Here is a 23,862-nt window from a genome sequence, read left to right as displayed (position 1 = left end):
TTCGTGTTCCAAATTCTGTGTTCTGTGTTCCGTGTTCCAAATTCCGTGTTCTGTGTTCCGTGCTCCAAATTCCATGTTTTGTGTTCCAAATTCCGTGTTCTGAATTCCGTGTTTCGTGTTCCGAATTCCAAATTCCGTGTTCCGTGTTCTGAATTCCGTGTTTCGTGTTCCGAATTCCAAATTCCAAGTTCCGTTTTCCGTGTTCCGTGTTCCGAATTCCAAATTCTGTGTTCCGTGTTCCAAATTCCAAATTCCGTGTTCCGAGTTCCGAGTTCCGAATTCCAAATTCCGTGTTCCGTGTTCCAAATTCCAAATTCCAAATTCTCTGTTCCGAATTCCAAATTTCAAATTCCGTATTCCGAATTCCGAATTCCAAATTCTGTGTTCCGTGTTCCGAATTCCGTGTTCTGTGTTCCGAATTCCAAGTTCCAAATTCCGTGTTCCGAATTCCAAATTCAGTGTTCCAAATTCCGTGTTCCGAATTCCAAATTCTGTGTTCCGTGTTCCGAATTCCAAATTCCGTTTTCCGTGTTCCAAATTCCGTGTTCCGTGTTCCGAATTCCAAATTCCATGTTCTGTGTTCCAAATTCCGTGTTCCGAATTCCAAATTCCAAATTCCGTGTTCTGTGTTCCGTGTTCCGAATTCCAAATTCTGTGTTCCGAATTCCAAATTCCAAATTCCGTGTTCTGTGTTCCGTGTTCCGAATTCCAAATTCTGTGTTCCGTGTTCCGAATTCCAAATTCCGTGTTCCAAATTCAAAATTCCTCTCTGAATCCGTGGAAGAATGGTGTTAACCATGGTATTATTGGGTGACTATGTGGGAGGGAAACTTGCTATCCCACGGATAATGATTAAGACTACTGTTTTTGTGTATGCCTTTTGATACCTTTCTAATTGAGATATGTACTATCTATTCTGACACTGTTTGTGAACTTGTGTTGAATAATAAAACTTTAAAAAAAAAAAAAAAATATATATATATATATATATATATATATATACTGTATATAGATATATATATCTATATATATATTATTTTTATTTATTTATTTTTTTACACCATCTCTTTCATTTTTTTTATCAACTTTATTGCTATCACAAGGGATTAACAATATCCCTTTTAATAGCATGGGCAGTGACAGCTACTCTTTATTGAGAGTTACTCTTTTAGTAATGGCCTGTTTACATTAGACCGGAAGTGACACAATACACATCTCTTCCTGTTTCTTAGACCATAGAGGTGATCTGGGAAGTTCTGGTCCTCAGCCATCTCTGTTTTAAGCCAGTGGGGGGACGGGAAAGCCCGGGAAGGTGGCGAAAGATGGTTGGAGGGGGGGACCCCATTCCACCACATGTAAAAGCAATCCAGTGTCTTTCTAGCCGCTAGGATTGCTTTTACGTTTTACAGCCTTGCTCGACTTTAAAAAAAGTTACTGTAGCCATGACTGCAGCTGCAGCCATGGCCCTGGTATTACTGCTTAAACCAGAGGACGTATGGGTACATACTTTTAGGGGAAGGGGTTAAAAAAAAAACATAGCCCTATCTAAAAGCTCTTTTAACCTACCTGTAGCCATGGGCAAGTGACAATCTATCCCCAAGACTTCTCCTCTACTTTTTGCTTTCTGGTTTAGGTCCTTCTTCAGGTGCCCACATCAGCACCTGCCTGACATGGACACTTCCTGTTGGATAGGCTGAAGCAGGGTCTTTTCAAAGTCAAACAATCTCTGGAGGGGGGCATCAAAGTGCTGGAACAGTGTTCCCCCTACGGGAAACAGCGGCCGTGTGAGACTTGTATAGGTATCTTAGGTGAGTATATCTCACTTCACAAAATAAGAGAGGAAAGAAGACTGACAGCATGGGTTAGAGGTGGGTAGGAGGGAGGTCTAGGAAAAAATATTTTTGCCCTCAATGGGGATTTGGGATCACTGAGTTTTCTATGTGGGTATAAATGCAGAGTTAGGCCACAGCGGGGGGTGGGGGGTGGCATATCTTAACTATACAAGTCCAGTTGAATGTGAATACTACTATTAGTTATACAATGACTCAGATAAATCAAAACCTTCACAGACAAACAAAAAGACATGGGCAAAAATATTTTTCTTACATGAACTGCTATACTATTGATGAGCTCTTGCTTTGGTAAACTCAAAAAATAAGGATCTTTATTTAAGCAAATAGGCAAATTATTTCATCTGGAATGAGCCACATCTATGGATACTTAAAATGTAATTTTGGCCTTACCCAAATCAGACAATTAATTGGCTTTCGTAAAAAAGCACCAACATTTCTAAAAAGCATTGACATTATGACATGTTCCAGGTATCTAAAATCTGAATTATCAAGGGAAAACTGGCCAAAAATAGTAAAAAAATCATTTATGCTATTATCATAGTTTACCCCCAAAGAACAACCCAAAAAAAGCTCTCCTGCTCTTGATGATTGCAGCGATACCACCAATGTGAATGTTAATTGTTGCTTGTACCCGTAGTACAGCCTAGAAACAATGGTGTGATTTTTTTTTTATCCCGCCTAAAACACGCTGACACTAGTTGACACTGATACTAATTAAAAAATAAAATAAAATGATTTTATACAAAATAAGCTGACCATGGCCTTTGACCCCAACCATGACCCTAACACTAACCCTGACAAACGTTGATCTTGTTATTTTTTTTTCTTAGTTTTTTAATTATTCTTTATTATTATAATTTTTTTTTTTTTTACACACTTTGGTTTGTTTACGTTTACATTACAATGTATCTTCCTCTTCATTTAGAAAAGGAAGTAAGGCCTCTTGCACACACAGGGCTTTTAGGAGCTCCAAGTGGCATAGGTGTTTTTGAGCTGCAAAAAAAACCCAGGACCAGTGCGTTATGGAGCTGCAGCGTCAAGCTGTAAAAACGTCTGACGCTGCTAATGGCTGATTAACGTTGCTTAACATTGCTTATACAGCATTAAGCCACATTTATAAGTTTTTTTTGAAAATCAATGTTTCCCTATGGGATCCCATTGACTTGAATGGAAGTCGCATCACAAGTCGGATCAGGATGATCCGACTTGTGGTGTGACTTGCGCTCTCAGAATCTTGAGGGGGAACTCCACGCCAGAATGGGAAGAAAAACGGCGTGGGGTCCCCCCCCAGGTTCCAAACCTGGTATGCATTATGAGGGGAGCCCCACGCCGAAAAAAAAAATGGAGTGGGGCCCCCCCCAAAAAACATACCAGACCCTTATCCGTGCATGCAGCCCGGCACGTGTCATGTGACTCGTTAGTGTTACAAGGCCTCAGGTGTGAATGGGGAGCAAGTGTGTTAAATTTGGTGTTATCGCTCTCACTCTCTCATACTGATCACTGGAAGTTCAACATGTCACCACATGGCAAAGAACTCTCTGAGGATCTGAAAAAAAGAATTGTTGCTCTACATAAAGATGGCCTAGGCTATAAGAAGATTGCCAAGACCCTGAAACTGAGCTGCAGCATTGTGGCCAAGACCATACAGCAGTTTAACAGGACAGGTTCCACTAAGAACAAGCCTCACCATGGTCAACCAAAGAAGTTGAGTGCATGTGCTCAGCGTCATATCCAGAGGTTGTCTTTGGGAAATAGATGTATGAGTGCTGCCAGCATTGCTGCAAAAGTTAAAATGGTGGAGGGTCAGCCTGTCAGTGGTCAGACCATACACCGCACACTGCATCAAATTGGTCTGCATGGCTGTTGTCCCAGAAGGAAGCCTCTTCTAAAGACGATGCACAAGAAAGCCTGCAAACAGTTTGCTGAAGACAAGCAGACTAAGGACATGGATTACTGGAACCATGTCCTGTTGTCTGATGAGACCAAAATAAACTTATTTGGTTCAGATGTTGTCAAGCGTGTGTGGTGGCAACCAAGTGAGGAGGACAAAGACAAGTGTGTCTTGCCTACAGTCAAGCATGGTGGTGGGAGTGTCATGGCCTGGGGCTGCATGAGTGCTGCTAGCACTGGGGAGCTGCAGTTCATTGAGGGAACCATGATTGCCAACATGTACTGTGACATACTGAAGCAGAGAATGATCCTCTCCCTTCGGAGACTGGGCTGCAGGGCAGTATTCCAACATGATAATGACCCCAAAAACACCTCAAAGACGACCACTGCCTTGCTAAAGAAGCTGAGGGTAAAGGTGATGGACTGGCAAAGCATGTCTCCAGACCTAAACCCTATTGTGCATCTGTGGGGCATTCTCAAACGGGAGGTGGAGGCGCAAGGTCTCTAACATCCACCAGCTCCGTGATGTCGTCATGGAGGAGTGGATGAGGACTCCAATGACAACCTGTGAAGCTCTGGTGAACTCCATGCCCAAGAGAGTTAAGGCAGTGCTGGAAAATAATGGTGGCTACATAAAATGTTGACACTTTGGGCCCAATTTGGACATTTTAACTTAGGGGTGTACTCACATTTGTTACCAGCGGTTTAGACATTATTGGTCGTGTTGAGTCATTTTTAGGGGACTGCAAAATTGCACTGTTATACAAGCTGTACACTTACTATTTACATTGTAGCAAATTGTCATTTCTTCAGTTTTGTCACATGAAAATATATAATAAAATATTTACAAAAATGTGAGGGGGTGTACTCACGTTTATGAGATACTGTATATAGGCATGGGTCTGTAAACTAGATGACTCTCCTGGATGGCATCCTGTGCATAGGCACAGATTAATTCATGTTTCTTTACGTCAATAATGTGCACATGCTCATGCACATGCACACGCACATATTCATTCGCATTGGCGCGCATTTTTCGCTCGCATTGGTTTCAACCGGGCTATTTGAACTGAGCCTGTGCTTAAGTGCTGTCTTGTTTACAGCATTCCCGTGCATATTTGCAACCTGTTACTCTGCATCTGATTACTGTTACCGACCCAGCTTGTCTTGAGTACTCCTGAACTCCATCTGCACTGACCCCAGCCTGCCTCTGACCCCGCTTCTGCCTGTGCCCCTTGTTGCTGCTCCACTAATCTGTTACTGACTCTGTCTGTATCCTAAATTCACTCCTGCCTATGAATCTGCACTTGTTTCGTCGGCCTGTGTATTACCTGGTTCATCTGACTCTGCCTCTGTCCCCATCACTGTTGGACTGGCTGCTGTGAGCCTCCGCCTATTTTCCTCTAGCGCCTGCTCACCACCTGTCTGCTAACAGCATGTACCTGTCTGCTGTTGCCAGTGCCAGCCTGCTCCCATCTTCTGCTCACTGGTGTCCATCCAACACTCCCGCTCCGCTGTGCTTTACTGATGGTCTTCCCCTGCTTGACCCAGAGAGTCCATCCAGCCTTGCTGTTAGCAAGACCAATAGGCACTCATGCCCATCTGTACTTCTGTGTAACTTGTCTGCTCTATCAGGGGCCCCTGAGTCAGAGGTGTAAGAGAGGTTTTCCCCATCATGTCAGGCTCCTCTACCAGGTACGTGGTGCAGGTTTATTTATTTAAAACACATACAGAGAGAAGACGAGGCACAATAGTGCATACAGAGACATATGTTCAGATCTCAATGCAACATGAAAACATGAAATAAGAAAAGGAAGCAAGGGGTGTATCTAGTACCTCCTCTGAGATACTATACCAAATGCAGTAATTGGTTTAAAGCAGTGGCACTAAGACTGTTATGGGAGTGTTGCAAGGATATACTGTAATCAATAAACAACTTTGCAAGAGGATTTTAGTTGAGTTGCTCTGTCCAGGCTCATGACACCCAAGGGGAAGCGGAAGAAAGAAACATTAGAGCGATTGTGTAAAACTTTTGCACAGTACTGTATATCTACAAAACACATTCTCGTTAAATTTTTTAGAAATTTTCATAACACTATATTTTATGTTCAGTAGTCCTTTAAAAAACGAATAATCAAAAGCAATCAAGGAAAAAGCAATCTCCTTTCAGATATTCTTCATAAAATCAGTTGTTTAAAGTGCAGAGCAATTTTCTGCCTGATGGGCGGGAAAAATAGCAGAAACTTGTTTTGTAGGTTCTGATGGGGATTGCAGGTATTTTATTTCCATGGTAACAAATTTACTGCCAACAAGTCAACGTGCATAATGACATAGCTATAAATATATAAGCAACAAAGTTGGAAAGAATATTACACAATTCCTAGCATGGAAGGAAAAAACTGTAATTCACTCATAGAAATAGGTAATGTCCAATGTAATACAAATCGATAAAAAAGTCTATATGTGAATATCATCAGTTTATCCTATCAATGTTTATTAAGGCCAAAAAGTCTGTTAAGGCCAAAAAGAAAAAGTCTGTCTGCTTTTATTTCCTTTGTCTTCCTGCTGCAGTGATCACCAGCACAGGAATTGAAAGGAAATCCCACCAATAGGGACAAAACTGGCAAATAAAAAAATGATACAATTCCAAACCCCTGCCCACTTAATCCAAAACCAAGAAAAGCATTGGTTAGATTTTAATATGGTCATTACACATACCTTCTTTTCTTACTGCTTTGCAGTCTACACAATGACTGCTTCTGTCTCTCAAGCCAAGCCTAATATATTGCCTTGCCCGAGTGAAAGCTTCAGACTTTTCTTGTTGCCAATTCTAGGCACCTAGAGAATGTTGAGAAAACACACAAAAAGAGAGGGCGCACCAGCCTAGTACATTATCTTTAAAACCATTTATTCAAAATAATGTAAATACATCTTCTCATAGAAGGCAAGACTGACGAAGCGTATAAAAGTAGGAAGAAGCGGAAGAGGGTACAGCCCTTGAAATGTGTAAGCCATATGGATCCTAAGTGATGTCCTCCTAAGCCCAGAAGCAAGCAGAGTGATCAAACTGATTGTGTTATTTTGATACGCTTTGTCAGTCTTGACGTCTGTGAGTAGATACATACTAAATGGTTTTAGGGATAATGCACTAGACTGGTGCACCCTCTCTTTTTGTGTTTTCTCAGTTGTTTTTAGGCCATCCCCAGTTTGGAGGGAACAGCAAGGCACTGTGCTTTTCTATCTGCAATTGGATGTGCAATGGGTACTGGCATTGGACCGCCACACTTATGTGCAGGAGGTGTTACGTTTGATTTGCCTGGAGAATGTTGACTAGTTTTCTGCATGGTGCCCTGGGTCAGTGACACCCAGCGCCATTCCTGGTTATCTCCTGCCCAACTGTGCCTGTATAGTTCTGCTTTAAAAGTCATTCTGCAGAGCCTATGCCAGTAGAGGGACATGTAGAGCTTTTCTGCTTATTTCTTAGATAAGTAGTCATATAAACCAATTATCACTTTAATTTATCTAATTATCACTTGTATGTGAAGGAGCATTCTATTTTCCACTGACTCAATGTAAAAGGTATTCTTCTCATTAAACTTTAAAATAGGGGGGGTACTATAATGACTACCAATGTAAGGAGCATTCTTCCCCTTGGCCATCATTGTAAGAGAGCACTCTTTCCATTGACTACCAGTGTAAGGATGCCCTTCTGTCATGAAATAGTCAATATAGATGGACACCTCTTTGTTGTTCACCAATGTAGGTTGTCACTTCTTCTCTCACCATCAACATAACGAAAATACTGAATTGTAAGTTTGCACGTCTCTACTGACCACTAATATAATGGGGCATTTACATTAACCACCAATGTACCAGGGGCATTTATTTTGAATACCATTGCACTTAAAATTGGTGGAAGTGTAGGCCACTTACCACCGCTAAAGGAGTTTGTTATTAGGGATGCAAAATGCTAGCTGACGCAGGAGTTTCATTGGAAAGAAGAGGGTAATCACAATTTTATTATGGGACACAATTAATGATTTATAGTTTTGCCCCAGCTTTCTCTAACTCTATGCTAGGCACCATTGTGCTTGTCAGGTCTGGTAGGAGGATGGGCAGGATATTTATTTATTAGCATAAAGTGCAGGCACCAAAAGATCCAAAAGATACCTGCAGCAGCTTTTGCGATTCTATTTATGCAAAGCGTTGATGCTTCAGGTAGGAGCTTGCTGCTAAGTGATTTATAATCATTTTCATTGGCCTATCACTATAAACGGTTGCCTCAGTGGCCAACAGGATTGTGTAGGTCACAGGGATCCTCAAACTACGGCCCTCCAGCTGTTGTGGATCTACACATCCCATGAGGCATTGTAAAACTCTGACATTCACAGACATAACTAGGCATGATGGGAATTGTAATTCCTGAACATCTGGAGGGCCATAGTTTGAAAACCCTTGGTGTAGGAGGTGGTCATGCTTCAGTACTATAGAGAAATGCTAAAACTTTGTCCAATGGGAATGGTACAGAATTCAGTATTCATAATAACAAAGTCTCTTAAGCCAATAAAGTTAATTGTGCTCCATCAAACACTGATAACATTTACAAGTGTTAATCCTAATAAAAAAACAAAATGTTAAACAGCAAACAGATAAAATGTGCTGGCGAAAACCAATAATTACTTTAAAATTTGCCATGAAAACTCAAAATATGTACTCACTGAAAATATAACATAGTCTTATTATTACCCCAAAATGGCATAGCCTGGATAAAGTGAGCTTTGTTTCTGTACAGTGTCAGGGGAAATCTAAATGGATCTCAGCTGTTGATTTGTAATAAATAAGAAAAATCTTTTGACACTCTTAACATGTTCAGCTCTGTCCCATACTTACGATTTTTAGTAAAATATGCAAATCCCTCAGTGCTCCCATACATCCCAGAAAGGTAATGGCAAACATCAGCATTCCCACCACAATGAATATTATGGCCGGATCTGTTGCTAGGGTGTCCACAACACCTGTCAAATGATACAAAACTCAGTTCCAAATTCAGACACTTTACAACATTGTTTTGCACTGGCCCTATCTATGTTAGCATGCAACATGTTGATGACAAACCATCATTAACTCCCAACTATAGCAAAGTCAGTTTTTTGCATAGTTTATTGATTGGACTTTTGAATTAGTAGGCTATGCTAAACAGGTAAATTAGACTTATTTATTATAATTAGGTAGCTTCATTCATGAATGTCTCCTCAGCTGTTCTAAAATAGCACTCCAACAGAATAAAACCTGCCCCTGATCAGTGCATCTGTTTTGATAGAAATGAAGGTAATCTGTCTCATCTCTAGTGTTAAATCTGTTGCAGACCGATGCAAATTGTTAACGTTTTCTGCCTAGGATTTCAGGTGCAGGGGGTGCTAATACACAAAAAAGTTGCAAAGACTTTGTTAACTGACAGGCAGCCTGATTTGCATCTACATTTGTTGATAATTTGCTTGATAAATGAGCCTTGGGTTAACACATGTACCGACAATGTGAAAGGGCAATTTCATCCTACACTGTATTGCTTTCAAACAATGCAATGAAGCTAACTAAATGAAGATATAGTAAGCAATAAAAAAGTGACACATCAGTGATCCATTTGTGTTGTTTTTTTGTTGAGTGTGTCACTTACTGCCCTGCATAGATCTACCCAATGACATTGCTTCCTCTGCAGATTTAGAATCTTCCCTTTCTCCAACCCAAACCCAAACTCCAGATAAACTAAGGTATTGCTCACCAGCTGTTTAAAAAGTGCTTCTGAGATTACCCTTTGCAGATGGCTGCCATCAAAGCGATTTTTTTTTTTTTTTTATAAATTCAATGTTTATTAGGAAGAAGAAATAGCAAGGCATACAGAATAGGCAAAAAAAAGGAAACCAATGGAGTCAGTCCATATACAAAATCATATACAGAGAACAGACAACTTCAGGGAATAACATAATATAGAGCGCATTACCCATAATGTTGGAGAGAATTGCTAGGGGAAGTCCGACCCCCGGAGGGATCCCGCCCCCATCCGGCATCTTCACATGGCCGGAGTGGTGTGAGGGAGAGACCCCCCCGGGCCGACCAAGCTCCTCCCCCAGTCAGCTAGTATGAGCCCATGCATGTATGCCCATGGGGAGTGATAAAAACCAGAGAGACAGATAATGAACGGCAGTCCCCGCCACTTCCCCCTCCCATCTTTTGTGTAGAGGTGGGGAAGGAGTCCACCATCAAGAGAGGGGAAGAAGAAAAGAAAGAAGAAGAGAAAAAAAAAAAAAAAGGGGGGAGGGAAGGAAAAAAGCGAGGAGGTAATGGGGGGGGGAAAGGGGGAAAGAGATAGCCACCCGGGCCGCAGGAGCCGCACTAGGCCACCAAATCTCTGTATTCTGCTGAAAAACTGAACTCATGCCAGTAATACCATCTTTTGAGAAACCCCTCCCTAGTGCCCCGCTCGGCAGCCACAAGATCTTCCATTTCATTGATGCTGGCCACCTTCCACAGCCACATAGCCACTGTAGGAGGCTGCGACTGTTTCCAGAGAAGAGAGGGATACAGCTCTTGGCCGCCGTGAAAAGGAGCGGCAGGATTGATTTTCTGTAGGAAGCTCGTGGGAATTCATTGTGGTGAAGGAGAAAGAGGGCAGGGCACAGAGTGAGAGCGTGGTCCGTAAACTTTTGCGTAATGCGTAGCACCTCCGCCCAGAAGGGCTGCAGACGGCTGCAAGCCCAGAAGATGTGGAGAAGGGAGCCAACCTCCTCCCCACATCTCCAACAAAGCTCAATGCAGGAAGGGAACATTTTGCTCAATCAGGCCGGGGTGTAGTACCACCTGGTCAAAAACTTATACCCCGCCTCTTGGTACTTAGAACAGGTGGAAGTTTTGTAGGTAAAAAAGAAGATACGATCAACCTGGTGGTCCGAAAAAGAGAGACCCAAGTCGCGCTCCCAACGGGTGATATACAGGGGTCTGTAGGAGGGATCAGGTCCCGTCAGTAAACGATAGATCAAGGATATGGTGTGTCGTAGTGGTGAGTCCGAGACACACAGTTCTTCGAAAGGCATGAGGCGTTGGGTAAATGAGGTCGCTGGTGGTAGGGACTGCAGAAAGTGAGCTAACTGTACTTTTTGCCAGAAGGACAAAGCTGCATAAGAGCCGTCGGAGAAGAGGGATTGTCGAGAAACCCATTTCCCGCCAACGATGAAGTGTCTGGCCTGGTGGAAGCCTCTCGATTTCAGGGTGCGGAAACCTTGATCCCGCAGGCCCGGGGAGAAATCCTGATTATCAATTACCGGGAACAAAGGGGAAGGTAGAGAGGCTATCAGACCCTCTCCACATATCCTACGACTTAACTTCAGGGTAGCCCCCACAGTCGGGTGGTCGGACACATATTTCGGTAAATTGGAAGTGCCCCACAGGAGGGATTCCGGGGGAGAAGCCCCCAAGCTCCGCTCAATGCTGATCCATTGTTTAAGGTGGCCATGTACATGCCAGTCCACGAGCCTGGTGAGGTGACAGGCAGCGTAATATAAGGTCGCATCTGGGAAGGCCATACCACCGCTGAGCTTGGGCATACGGAGGACCTTTAGCGCTAGGCAGGGGGGGCCCTCACCCAAAGAAATCGGCGGAAGACTTCATTTATTTTACGCAAGAAGGCTGGAGGAACAGCAATCGGGAGGGCCTGCAGCACATACAGCAGACGAGGCATAACATTCATCTTGATGATGTTACAACGCCCAAACCAGGAAAACATCCCCCTCTGCCATTCCTCCAGGTCCTTCCGAATACGGGAGAGGAGAGGAGGGAAGTTGCATTCAAAGACGCGGTCGGGGCAATTGGGGAGGAAAATCCCTAAGTATTTGATTTGGGAGGAACTCCACTTAAAAGGGAAGTCCCGTTTGAGGAGGGTCATCAAAGCCGAAGTCATCACAACAGGTAGGGCCTCAGATTTCTGGTGATTTATCTTATAGGAGGATAAGGCTTCGAATAAACGGAACTCCTTCATGAGATTCGGCAAGGATAAAAGCGGTTTGGTAAAAAAAAAGAGAAGGTCATCGGCGTACGCCGCAACCTTCGGTGTGAGCTGCGAGGAGACACTCAACCCCGCGATGTCCGCATTAGCCCTAATAGAGCGCAGAAAGGGTTCCAGCGTAAGGACGAAAATCAGGGGAGACAAGGGGCACCCCTGCCGCGTCCCATTCGAGATCTCAAGTGGGTTGGATAACAGGCCATTGGTCGTAACACACGCCGACGGGCGGGAGTAGATCGCCCGGATCCATGACATCATGCGCTGTCCTAGTCCAATATGCTCCATGGTGCTGATAAGGAAATCCCAATTCACCCGGTCGAACGCCTTTTCGGCGTCCGTCGAGAGAAGCAGCATAGGAGTCCTCCGCGCGCACGCCAGATGCAGTAGGTCCAGGGCCTTGCGATTTTTGTTTTTTAAAGTGTTACTTAACCCAGGACCCTGCATTCACTATATCTGGTCTCCCACAGTACACAGAACAAATGCAATTATTTTAGTAATTATAAACTGTTAAATACCTTTTCTCATCAGCAGTATATAGCAGTCTTGTGACTTCTATCAGTGTCTGCTTAAAGCTTGTGGGAGGAGTTTTCATACTGCACTGAGCTGTCCTGTCAGGATGCAAGACCCCCGACCCTCTGTCTGGACATTGCTAATTGGCCCTGTGCTGATCACATGCACTCTCCCTAGAAAAAACTCTCTAGCAATACACACCAAACTGAGCATGTGCAGACTGACTCCAGTAACTCTATCTTATCTGAACATGTTATGGGGACAATGCAAGAAGGGGAGGATCTGTGCATACAGGATCAAACAACCTTTTTACACAATGCAGAGGATTAACCCCTTAGGTTCCACAGTAAGTATTACAAGCATGCTTCACTGTATATACAGACTGATTTTACTGTTGTGGGTTTAGTAACACTTTAATGTTGTCCCAATGGCAATACAATACCTTAAAGAAGTTGTAAAGGCAAAAGGTTTTTTATCCTAATGCATTCTATGCATTAGAATAAAAAGCTATCTGTGTGTAGCAGCCTCCCAAGTACCCCCTAATACTTACATGAGCCCCATCTCTGTCCAGTGATGTCCATGAGTCCCTCGGCCATCTGGGAGTCTCCCTCCTGATTGGCTGAGACACAGCCAGGGTGCCATTGGCTCCCATGGCTGTCAATAAAAGTCAGTTAACCAATCAGGAGAGAGAGAGGGCAGGGCCGAATGGCAGCTCCATGTCTGAATGGACACACGTAACTGCAGCTTGACTTGGGGTGCCCCCATAGCAAGCTGTGTGCTGTGGGTGCACTCGACAGGGGGGGGGGGGAGGCCAGGAGCCCTGAAGAGGGAACCGAAAAGGGGAGGATCCAAGCTGCCCTGTGCAAAATCAACTGTTTATTATTTATAACATGTTTGTTATTTAAACCCCCCCCCCCCCCCCCCAAAAACGAGACTACGATCACTTAAAAGCGTGTCTATGGTCAAAATGTAAAATCATATGTCCATTTCCACATTGCAATTTAGTTATCTCTAGCCAACTCCCATTGTTTTGCACAATCTTAAAGTTTGTAAATTTACTTTGTGAAGATCCCCACACATTTACATCCTTGAATTATGTGTCACCCATTCACTATGCCCTATGAATGGGCACTGTTATGTCCCAGAATTCATAGAGCCAGCCTTCTAAACTATAAAGGTGCTGAGAGGAGGAGATTCAGGAGGTGGAGTCAGTACAGAAACCACTGCTTGCAGGCAGCAAAGTACCATGGGATATGTAGTCCTTAGAAATTAAATAGTAGAGGAGAAGCTGCAAAGCATGCAGGGAATCCAGGAAGTTGTTGGAAAAGATGGCCAGCAGACAGGGAGAACTCACAACATGAAAGGAAGCTTTATATTAGACTATCAATAATAATTATTGTTAGTATTACTATTGCAGATGGATGAAAGTATATGCTGTGATCATAGCCATTTACGCTCAGTTTGAATTAAAAAGCTATTTTTTTAATTGTACCCCTGACCTTTAATGGAATAAAGTTGGCTCTGGGCCTCCTAGCAGTGGTGTGGTGCTTCAATTTAAAACTTTTGAATTAAAAAGAAAATGATTTCTTATGCTGGACTGAAAGAGTACTAGCAAAACTGCTGTTTTAGTGGGAATAATATAAGGATTAGGGGCTGCAGGTAAACATATCTTCTGGCTTCCCCTCCACCTTTTTATGGTTGCATGTGCCTGCTCTAAAGCTATACAGGCACTGCCATTAACTTATCGCTAATCACTGAGAGTTTACTGAGCAGTATATAGTAAATGTGCATGTTTTTTCAAAGTTTAAAGGTAAAAAGGCACTAGCAGAAAAAAAAATACAAAGTAGGTCTCAATTCCTGGGATTAATGAATTTTACATTACCCATAATCTTTTAGGAAATTTCTTAAAGCAGAGCTCCACCCAAAAGGCGAAGTTCTGCTTTAAGCACAGCCCCCCCCCTTCCCTTGCTACACTTGGCATGTCATTTTTTTTTGGGGGGGTGAAGCAGGTACCTAGATTTAACTTTTATTAAAAGTCAGCAGCTACACTCTAAATACATCTAACATGATAAAGTAGATTAACACTTGAATAAATATGGATGTTTTTGATTTGTTATTACATACATCACGTATGTAAAGCATATGCATATATACATAGAACTGAATAACATACCTGTCTCTTTGCATAGCTTAGCATAAAGTCCAACAGCAATCATGAGACCACTAGCCACCTGAAAAAGTGACACAATGTTAATGGCATTCTTGATTAATTTCTAGGTAAAAAATGTAGAATACAACAAGAGAAGGGCGCACCGACCTTGGGAATTACCATTTTGGCTCTGAGGAAGAGGGTCCTCCCTCGAAATGCGTAAGCCACATCAGGTTTTGAGGACACCATCAAGCTATCCAGCAGTTGAGAAGTGTCCTGGAAGTGAGCGGTGCCCATTTCCTATATGCTTGTTCATATGCTACGTTTGTGAGTATATTGTAAGCTACCCTTCTTTGATTTTAATAAACTTTTAAGTGGTAATGCACAAGGCCGGTGCGCCCTTCTCTTGTTGTTTTCTTGTAGTGCCTTTTGGATACCCTTGGTCCTGAGGGGGGCAGCAAGACCACTTCATTTGTGTCATAAAACCGCCTAGAAGATTCACCTTTCCGCATACCACTTGAGCGCAGGAGAGATATTGTTGTTTTTTAAAAAATGTAGAATACCCAACGAAGACAACAACGAAAGGTAGGTAGGTATAAGCAATGTAACTAGGACATATCCACAATGACTTATTTGAAAAGCCAAGCACACGTTCTCATTCAGATGTAACTCCTGCCACCCACCGACTTTCTGCTCATCCATGCCGCCTATGTCATTGCCTCCTCATAGTGATCCTCTCTCACTCCTCTGGCCGATTCCACTGCTTATCAGTATGTCTCTCCACTCAGTCAGCTCCCGCTGTCAGCCAAGGACACTGCCGCTTACTAATTCCCTTTCCCTGCAGCTGCACTATGTAACAGGGATGGGTTGTTAGGATGTTGGGCCCCTCAACATTGACAGGGCCCTGGGCAGGTGCCCCCTTTTGCCCCGCCTTGAAGACGGCCCTGTGAGCAGGGCCCTCTGATTCCTCCTGTATTGAATTGTATTGTAACTGTACTGTCTGCCCTGATGTTGTAAAGTGCTGTGCAAACTGTTGGCACTATATAAATCCTGTATTATAATAATAATAATAATCATAATAATAAGCAGAGGAGGGGGAAGCGGGTGCATTAGTAATACTGGTAGACAACTGATGTGCTGAGCCTCGGAGGATGTAGGTGTAACAGTTTTTTTTCAGCCAGTCCACTATCTGTTGTGTGTGCTGTGACTGTGTTGTTCAGCCACTTTGGGAAGAGAATGCCTTATCTCCAGTTTTTGCAGCTTTACCATTGCTATATCATGCAGCCTTTCCCCTGTCCCTTCTTACTACTGCAATTTGTAGCAACTCTGCCTCTCATTTTGAACCTGCCTCGGTATGAAGACATCTCCATCAACTGTTCAGCAACAAGTGTATGCTGTACACCTCAAACTCAAAAAAGCCCTAGCATAAGAAAATAAAATAGAATATCCCTTCCAATATCCCTTCTCTTAAAAAAAAAATATATATATATATACCCTAAAAAAAAAAAACTGTTCAAAATAAGAATGCCAGCATTTTTGTTTATTTTTTACCCTAGAAGAATATAGAATAGAAACATGTTATATGGAAGAAAAAGGCCTAATAAATCACAAAAGAAAACAAGGTTGTAAAAGGTGGGTGCAGAGACAAGCAAGAAAGTACACATGCTGCTAATACAGAAGAAAGAGTCCTGAGAAGGACAGAAGGGTCTATGGAACTGTGAACACAGCTGGTTACACATGGGTAAGGAGCCCACCACACTACAATCCACTGTAAAGAAGTAGCACATTATAGCAACGCATCTCTCCATATGCTTTCTTTCACAGATTTGTTAGCTTTACCTAACCAACCAGTTCCAACACACAGTGACAATATGGCTGCTGGGAGCCTAACCTTTTAAGTGAGAGGATTTTGCAGTACATTTTGGGTTCAGGCACAAATTTTCAGAGTTTCGTTAAACTGCGAAACTGAGATCTGCCATTAACCTAAATAGGTTGTAAAGGTACTTTTTTTCTTAAAACACCAAACGTTGTATACTTACCTCCTTTGAGCAATGGTATTGCACAGAGTAGCCCCGAACCTCTTCTTCTGGGATCCCCTACCAGTGCTCCAGGCTCCTCTTCTTCTGTGTGTTCAACTCCACCCTGAGCCAGACTGTGTGGGTCTATTGACACACATAGCATGACCTGATCCTGCCCCCCCCCCCCTCCCTGCTCCCTCTTCGCTGAAGTCGATTGACAGCAGCAGAATCCAATGGGGTTGATTTACTAAAACTAGAGCATGCAAAATCTGGTGAAGCTCTGCTGAGAAACCATTGAGCTTCAAGTTTTTTTTTTTTTTTCTTTAACAAAGCTTAAAGTTAGAAGCTGATTGGCTACCATGCACAGCTTCACCACATTTTGTACTCTCCAGTTTTAGTAAGTCAACCCCAATGGCTCCATATTCTGTGAAAAGAGAGAGAACAGCACTGCTGATCTCAGGCAAAGCGTTGGATCAAGATCGGGTTCAGGTGAGTGTGTAAAGGAGGGCTGGGGGAGTTGAAATTGAAAGATTTGTTTACCACAGCAATTGGCTAGGCACCTCACTTGAAAGATCTGGTGCTGCAATCTTGTTACCATTCTATTAACCACTTTAATACAGGGCACTTCCCTCCCTTCCTGCCCAGGCCAATTTTCCCCTTTTAGCGCTGTTGCATTTTGAATGACAATTGCGCGGTCATGCAACACTGTACCTACACCAAATTTATGTCATTTTCCCCCCACAAATAGAGCTTTCTTTTGGTGGTATTTGATCACCTGTGGGTTTTTTCCTTTTTGCTAAACAAATAAAAAAAGACCGAAAAGTTTGAAAAAAAAAAAAAGTTTTTTTGTTTATGTTATACAATTTTGTAAATAAATAAGTTTTTTCCTGCACTGATGAGCACTGATGAGACTGAACTGACAGGCACTGATGAGGAGGCACTGATGGGGTGGCACTGATGGGGTGGCACTGATAGGCGGCACTGATAGGCGGCACTGATAGGCACTGATATGTGGCACTGATAGGTAGCACAGATATGCAGCATTGGTGGGCGGCACTGCTGGGCACTGATAGGCGGCATTGATGGACACTGATAGGTGGCACTGATGGGCACTGATAGGTGGCACTGACGGGCACTAATGGGCACTGATAGGCGGCACTGGTAGGCACTTATGGGCACTGATGGAGCGGCACTGATCGGCACTGACGGGCGGCACTGATGGGCACTGATAGGCGGCACTGGTGGGCAATAATGGGCACTGGTGGGCGACACTAAAGGATGGCAATGATGGGCACTTGTGGGCAGCACTGATAGGGAGGACACTGGTGGGCAGCACTGATGGGGAGGGCAATGGGGGGCTCCCTGAGCCCTGATTGCCATCCCTGGTGGCCGTAGTGGGCATCCCTGGGGTCATGGTGGGCATCCCTGGGGTCATAGTGGGCATCCCTGGTGGATCTAGTGGCATCCCCCCCCCCGAGGGTCTGCACTGGTAATCAATGATCTGATTACCAGTGCCGACCCCCCCCCCCCCCCCCTCTGTCAGGGGAGCCGCCGATCAGCGCTCCTTTACTCATGCCTGTCAGGCACGAACTAAGGAAAGCCGATCAATGGCTGTTCCTGTTTTACTATGTGACCAGCAGTGATTGGACACGGCTGATCACATGGTAAAGAGCCTCCGTCAGAGGCTCTTTACCGAGATCGGAGATGCAGGGTGTCAGACTGACACCTTGCATCACCGATCGCCGCTCTGCGCGCCCCCGGGGGGCGCCCAGAGCTGTGTTATCCTGCCGCCGTCATATGACGTCCGGTCAGGATAACACAACCACATTCCCGCCGTCCTTTTGTAATAGGGCGGGCGGGAAGTGGTTAATGGGTTATTACTAGTACATAGTTCATTTTTTATGATACCAATAATGTCACCGATGGAATATTTTTTTAACAGTACTTAGTCCTGGTTCATGCCGGTGCGATGTGGGAAACCCTGCAATTCAATGCCAGTTCCCGCATCGCACCAGAATCGCACAGGGGTTCACACTGAGATCTGTGAACCGCTGGGGGTATCAATGTAAAGTTAATGACAACCCCAGATTGGTTTCCAGATCCCATTGCGAACTGTGAAATGGTGCAGGAATGGGATCGCATAGGTGAGAACACCCATGCAATCCGATTCCAGTGTGGACCAAAAAAAGGGCCCTGCATCATTTTGGTGCGAATGCGATAAGATTTCAGCCAAACAGTTTGTATGGCTGAAATTGCATCACACAGAAATCTCATGTGATCTGCACAACAATTTGGTGCGAATCACATGTGATGTCTGGCATTGCACTAGTTTGAACTGTCTCTGATAGACATTAGCATATAAATATACATTTTTTTTTTTTTTCTTGTATTTACTTTTATAAATAAAAACATCATAGACATGTAAATCTATATTCACTTTCAGAAATGCTGCAAAGTGTTATGCAAATAATAGTAAACATGAGTAATATGTAAACTGTAGTAAAGTAACCAGTCATATGGAGTTAGGAAGTATGCATATTGAGTGCCATGTACAGGAAAAGTAGCCATAGACAGAGGATATTTGACTGATCAAGCCATTTTGCCTGACACCCTTGGATAACCAATCTTGAGGGTTACAGGTCCTGTTGGCCCATTTCAGCTAAATGCTAGTCTTATTCCTTAAGGACAGTGCTAAAGGTTTCATTTCTGTACTCCACCGTCCCATCCCCGTATGTAGAAACAGAAAAACTGAGAACATTTTCAACTTCTTTCAACAGTAAGGTTGTGCCGGTATGTCTTTCTGCTCCCTAACATCTGCGGCCACCCCTACTTATTCCATTTCCTTATTCATCAATGGAAATCACATTATCCCTCGCCCCAGAACAAAACAACTAGTTATGTTCTTAGGTATGTTAGAAATAAAGTTGTGTACTCACCCAAAAAATATAGCAGGACACAAACAACGAATACTTAACAATCTGGCTGGTTCTCATTTCCCTTCTAATAGTTGATTGCTAGCCTCCAGACTGAGAGTTTACCCTGGGCTGGATTGCGGTTGTAGAGAGAGACATGTGTGCTACTGTAAGAGAAGGATAGGAGTGAGCAAATGTACAGACGTGCAGGGTCATGTCATATATGCAGTATTCAGCTGACTATTCTACATGACCTGTTTCTCATATCCTCAGTTGTAATGCTGCCAACATTTCTTAATTCCTTGTTTACAGCCTTCGTAAAACCTCATAATGAATGTCTAATAAAAAGTGCAATGTTGTAAAAGCATTGCACTGATAACACATAAAGTGTATGCCACTTATGGTCTAAATCAGTGGTCTCCAAACTGCAGTCTAGGGGCTGGATGTTGCCCTTTGCTAGCCTTTATCCAGCCCTTGGGGCACAATTCCTCCCACTGATATTAACAACGGGGCATAATTCCTGCCACTGACACCAATAATGGTACACTATTCCTCCCAATAACACCAAGGATTTGCCATAATTCCTCCTACTGACACCAATGATGGGGTACTATTCCTCTTACTGACACCAACGACGGGGCACTATTCTTCTCATCAACACAAATGATGGAGCACTATTCCTCTAACTGACACCAATGACAGGGCACTTATTTCTCCCATTGACACCAATGATGGCACACTGTTCCTCCCAATAACACGAACGATGAGACACTATTCCTATCAATAACACCAACACTGGGACACTATTCCTACCAATAACACCAACGATGAGACACAATTCCTCCCAATAACTCCAATCATGGGACACTATTCCTCCCAATAACACCAACGATGAGACACTATTCCTCCCAATAACACCAACGATGAGACACTATTCCTTCCAATAACACCAACGATGAGACACTATTCCTCCCAAAAACACCAATGCTGGGACACTATTCCTCCCAATAAAACCAACGATGAGACACTATTCCTCCCAATAACACCAACGATGACACTATTCCTCCCAATAACACCAATGCTGGCACACTATTCCTCCCAATAACACCAACGATGAGACACTATTCCTCCCAATAACACCAACGATGAGACACTATTCCTCCGAATAACTCCAACGAGACACTATTCCTCCCAATAACACCAATAATGGGACACTATTCCTCCCAATAACACCAACAATGAGACACTATTCCTCCCAATAACACCAACGATGAGACACTATTCCTCCCAATAACACCAACGATGACACTATTTCTCCCAATAACACCAATGCTGGGACACTATTCCTCCCAATAACACCAACGATGAGACACTATTGATCTTTTATTGAAAAGAATCAAGCAACATATTTTATACAAAAGTAAAAAAACATAACTATAGTACAATATTCCAACAGAAAACAAAGGAAAACACATCCATGTGCAGAATATATACAATATATACATAATCCACTTCCAACATTTTTAGAAAACTATTTACGTAAAGCAGCAGAGAGGGCCTAAGAGGCACAACCCATCACCTATGTATGCAGCCATTTATCAAAAACTGAGCATTAAGAAAAAAAACCTAGGGTGATAAGAGACAGAAAGCCACACCCTGGAAAGAGACTCCTGGCAGTCAGGGAGGCTTGAAACCCCTCCACGCCTTCAGCCAAGCCCTCTGACCCCACTTGTCTCTCTCAAGCGCCCGAATCTTCCCCACCTCATGCAGAATGTCACACACCACCACCTGAACAGGAAGGATTTTACGCCGAAGGGTGACCTGACACCGTGCGTTCCAGGTGTAATAACGGACTACTAAACTAACTAAAAAAAGTGTATCCAAACAAAAGCCCCCACCAGTATTGAATGCTCCGTACACCCACTCAGCATAACCCAGCCTGGAGAGGAAAGGAACACCGAGGGCCCGCCCAACCTGTTTGTATACCTCTATGTTAAAAGGGCAACGAAGCAGAAAATGGTCCATAGTCTCCTCCTCACCTGTACATTCCTCCCGAGGACAACCACGATCCATCCCACTGCGGAATTTCAAATTGCCCCGAACATAGAGCCTCCCGTGGAAGCACAACCAGGCCAGATCCCTGAATTTAAGGGGGACTCTAGCCAAATTAATCAGTCTTAACCCTTCCCTCAAAATTGGGCCTGGGCAATCCCTTAAGGCCAGTGGGTCATGAAAGACTTCGCTCAAGACTCGGCTCATAAGGACTTTCCTCGGAGCGGATCTGAGATCTTCAGCCGACAGTCGCCACTGCCGCAGTAACTTCAGACACGGAGCGACATAGGCTGGGAGCTGACCACGATGACCCCTGAGATTCTTCACTTGGCCACCTTCTTCCCAAAGTCGCAGAAAAGGCCTAAACCAAGATCTAAACATGCCTGCCCATCCAGGAGGTTCCACTGTAAGCATACTACCAATGTTAAACTTGAGAAATAGCAGTGAAAAGAAAAGAACGGGGTTGACCATACCTAAGCCACCCTCCCTCCTGGATAGATAGGTGACATTCCTCTTGATGGGGTTCAGTCTGTTCCCCCACAGCATCTGGAAGAACACACTATAGATCCTAGCATAGAGAGACACTGGCAAGATGCAGACAGGGCTGACATACAAGAAGATCGGTATCAGGTAAGTCTTAATCAGATCAACCCTTTCCCTCAGAGATAACTTCCATCTCTTCCAGTTGACCACCTTAGTATTGGCAACTTCCAGCCTGCCTTCCCAGTTTTTGAGGCCATAATCGCCAGGTCCAAATTCAATGCCTAATATCTTAATATTTTCCTGGGGCACTGGAAAGGTGTCCGGGAGATCAAACCCCTCACCTTCCTTTCCCATCCAAAAAACTTCACTCTTTTCCTGATTGATCTTGGAGCCTGATGCTTCAGAGTACCGTGATGTCAGAGAGACCACCTCCTCCGCTTCATCTGTCCCAGTGACAATCACTGACACATCATCCGCATAGGCAACAACCCTCAAAGGCGGCTCACCCGGGATTCCCACTGGTACCCCACACAACATGCTGCTCTCTAGCCTCCTGATGAAGGGGTCGATTGCAAACACATAGAGCAGGGGACTCAGGGGACAACCCTGGCGCACCCCAGAACCAACCTCAAAGGACTGTCCAACCCAACCATTAACAAGAGGGAAGCTTTCTGCCCCCTTATACAAGACTTTTAACCAATCGACAAAACCACCCGGCAGACCGTACTTACTAAAGAGCAACCACAGGTACTCATGGTTGACACGATCGAAAGCCTTTGCCTGATCCAATGCCAGTAAATACTTTCCCCAGCCTGCAGCCCTGCACTGCTCCAAGGCCTCCCGGACAGCTAAAACCGCTGTGAAGGTGCTCCTACCCTGGATCGAACAGTGCTGATGGCGAGAAAGCAAAGACTCTGCTACTGCCGATAGGCGCCAGAAAAGTATCTTCGCCAGCACCTTTCTATCGACATTGAGAAGGCTGATGGGGCGCCAATTCTCAATCATCGAAGGATCTTTACCTTTTGAAAGAAGAATCACAGCTGAGAGTCTCATGGAAGGGGGAAGCACCCCCTCAGCAAGACAACTGTTAAAAATCTCTACCAAATGTGGGGCCAGAATAGACTTAAAGGCTTTGTAAAACTCAGCCGTCAGACCATCCGGTCCAGGTGACTTTTTGATGGCAAGCTGTTCAATTGCCCTCGTCACCTCTTCAACTGTGATCTCTTCTGTCAAATTCATCAAGAGGACATCTCCACAATTTAGACCTGGAGTAGAGTCCAAAAAGCTTTCCATCTTGTCTCGGTCAAGCTCTTTCCTCCCAAGAAGTTCAGCATAAAAAGACCTCACGACCTCCAGGATCCCTGACCTGGACTTTGTCAAGGAACCTGTACTATCCTTAAGGCCAACGACCATCTTAACAGCTACACCCTGTTTGCAGTTCTGGTAAGGGTCAGGCGAGTGGTATTTCCCATAGTCCCTCTCCAGAACCAAAGAGGTATGCCGGTCATATTGACACTTCCTGAGGAGGATTTTCACTTCAGAGATTGCCCCAGGATCTCCTCCTCTCGAGACAAGAATATCCAGCTTCCTCCGCAAACGTTGGTAGGTCATGTATCTATTAAACTGCTTTTTATTGGCTAGGCCCCTGAAGAATCCAGCAATCCTCTTTTTGGTCAGCTCCCACCACTCAGCCTTGCTGCTACAAAAGTCCAGGATGGTCACCTGTGCCTGAAAGAATTCCTCAAAGGATTGTCTAACATGTTCTTCCTCAAGGAGAGTCGAATTTAATCTCCAGATGCCTTTGCCCCTCTGAGGGAAGTCTGAAGCATTCAAGACCACAGATAGCATACAGTGATCAGAGAACTCCACTGCCTGAACCACTGGGGGTGAGAAAGCAGAGGCCTCCTTCAAAAAAAACCTATCTATCCTACTCTGACTATTA

General features: G+C 44.0%; 1 protein-coding gene across 1 annotated transcript in view; it reads right to left on the bottom strand.

Annotated features, from left to right (window-relative positions):
- The window catches only part of LOC309544458 (tetraspanin-33-like), a 45,992-nt gene extending 26,421 nt beyond the window's left edge, over window positions 1-19,571 (bottom strand). The window contains exons 1-3 of the mRNA XM_082243371.1: window positions 19,410-19,571; window positions 14,480-14,537; window positions 8,634-8,758 (exon numbers count right to left, since the gene is read on the bottom strand). Coding sequence (XP_082099497.1) covers window positions 8,634-8,758; window positions 14,480-14,537; window positions 19,410-19,466 — 240 coding nt within the window. The 5' untranslated portion in view covers window positions 19,467-19,571. The remainder of the gene's footprint in view (window positions 1-8,633; window positions 8,759-14,479; window positions 14,538-19,409) is intronic.
- Between the last annotated feature and the right edge of the window lie 4,291 nt (window positions 19,572-23,862).

Source organism: Pelophylax lessonae (assembly GCF_965119305.1).
Source record: "Pelophylax lessonae genome assembly, chromosome: 1".
Taxonomy (NCBI): domain Eukaryota; kingdom Metazoa; phylum Chordata; class Amphibia; order Anura; family Ranidae; genus Pelophylax; species Pelophylax lessonae.
This window is presented reverse-complemented; position numbering and strand designations above follow the sequence as displayed.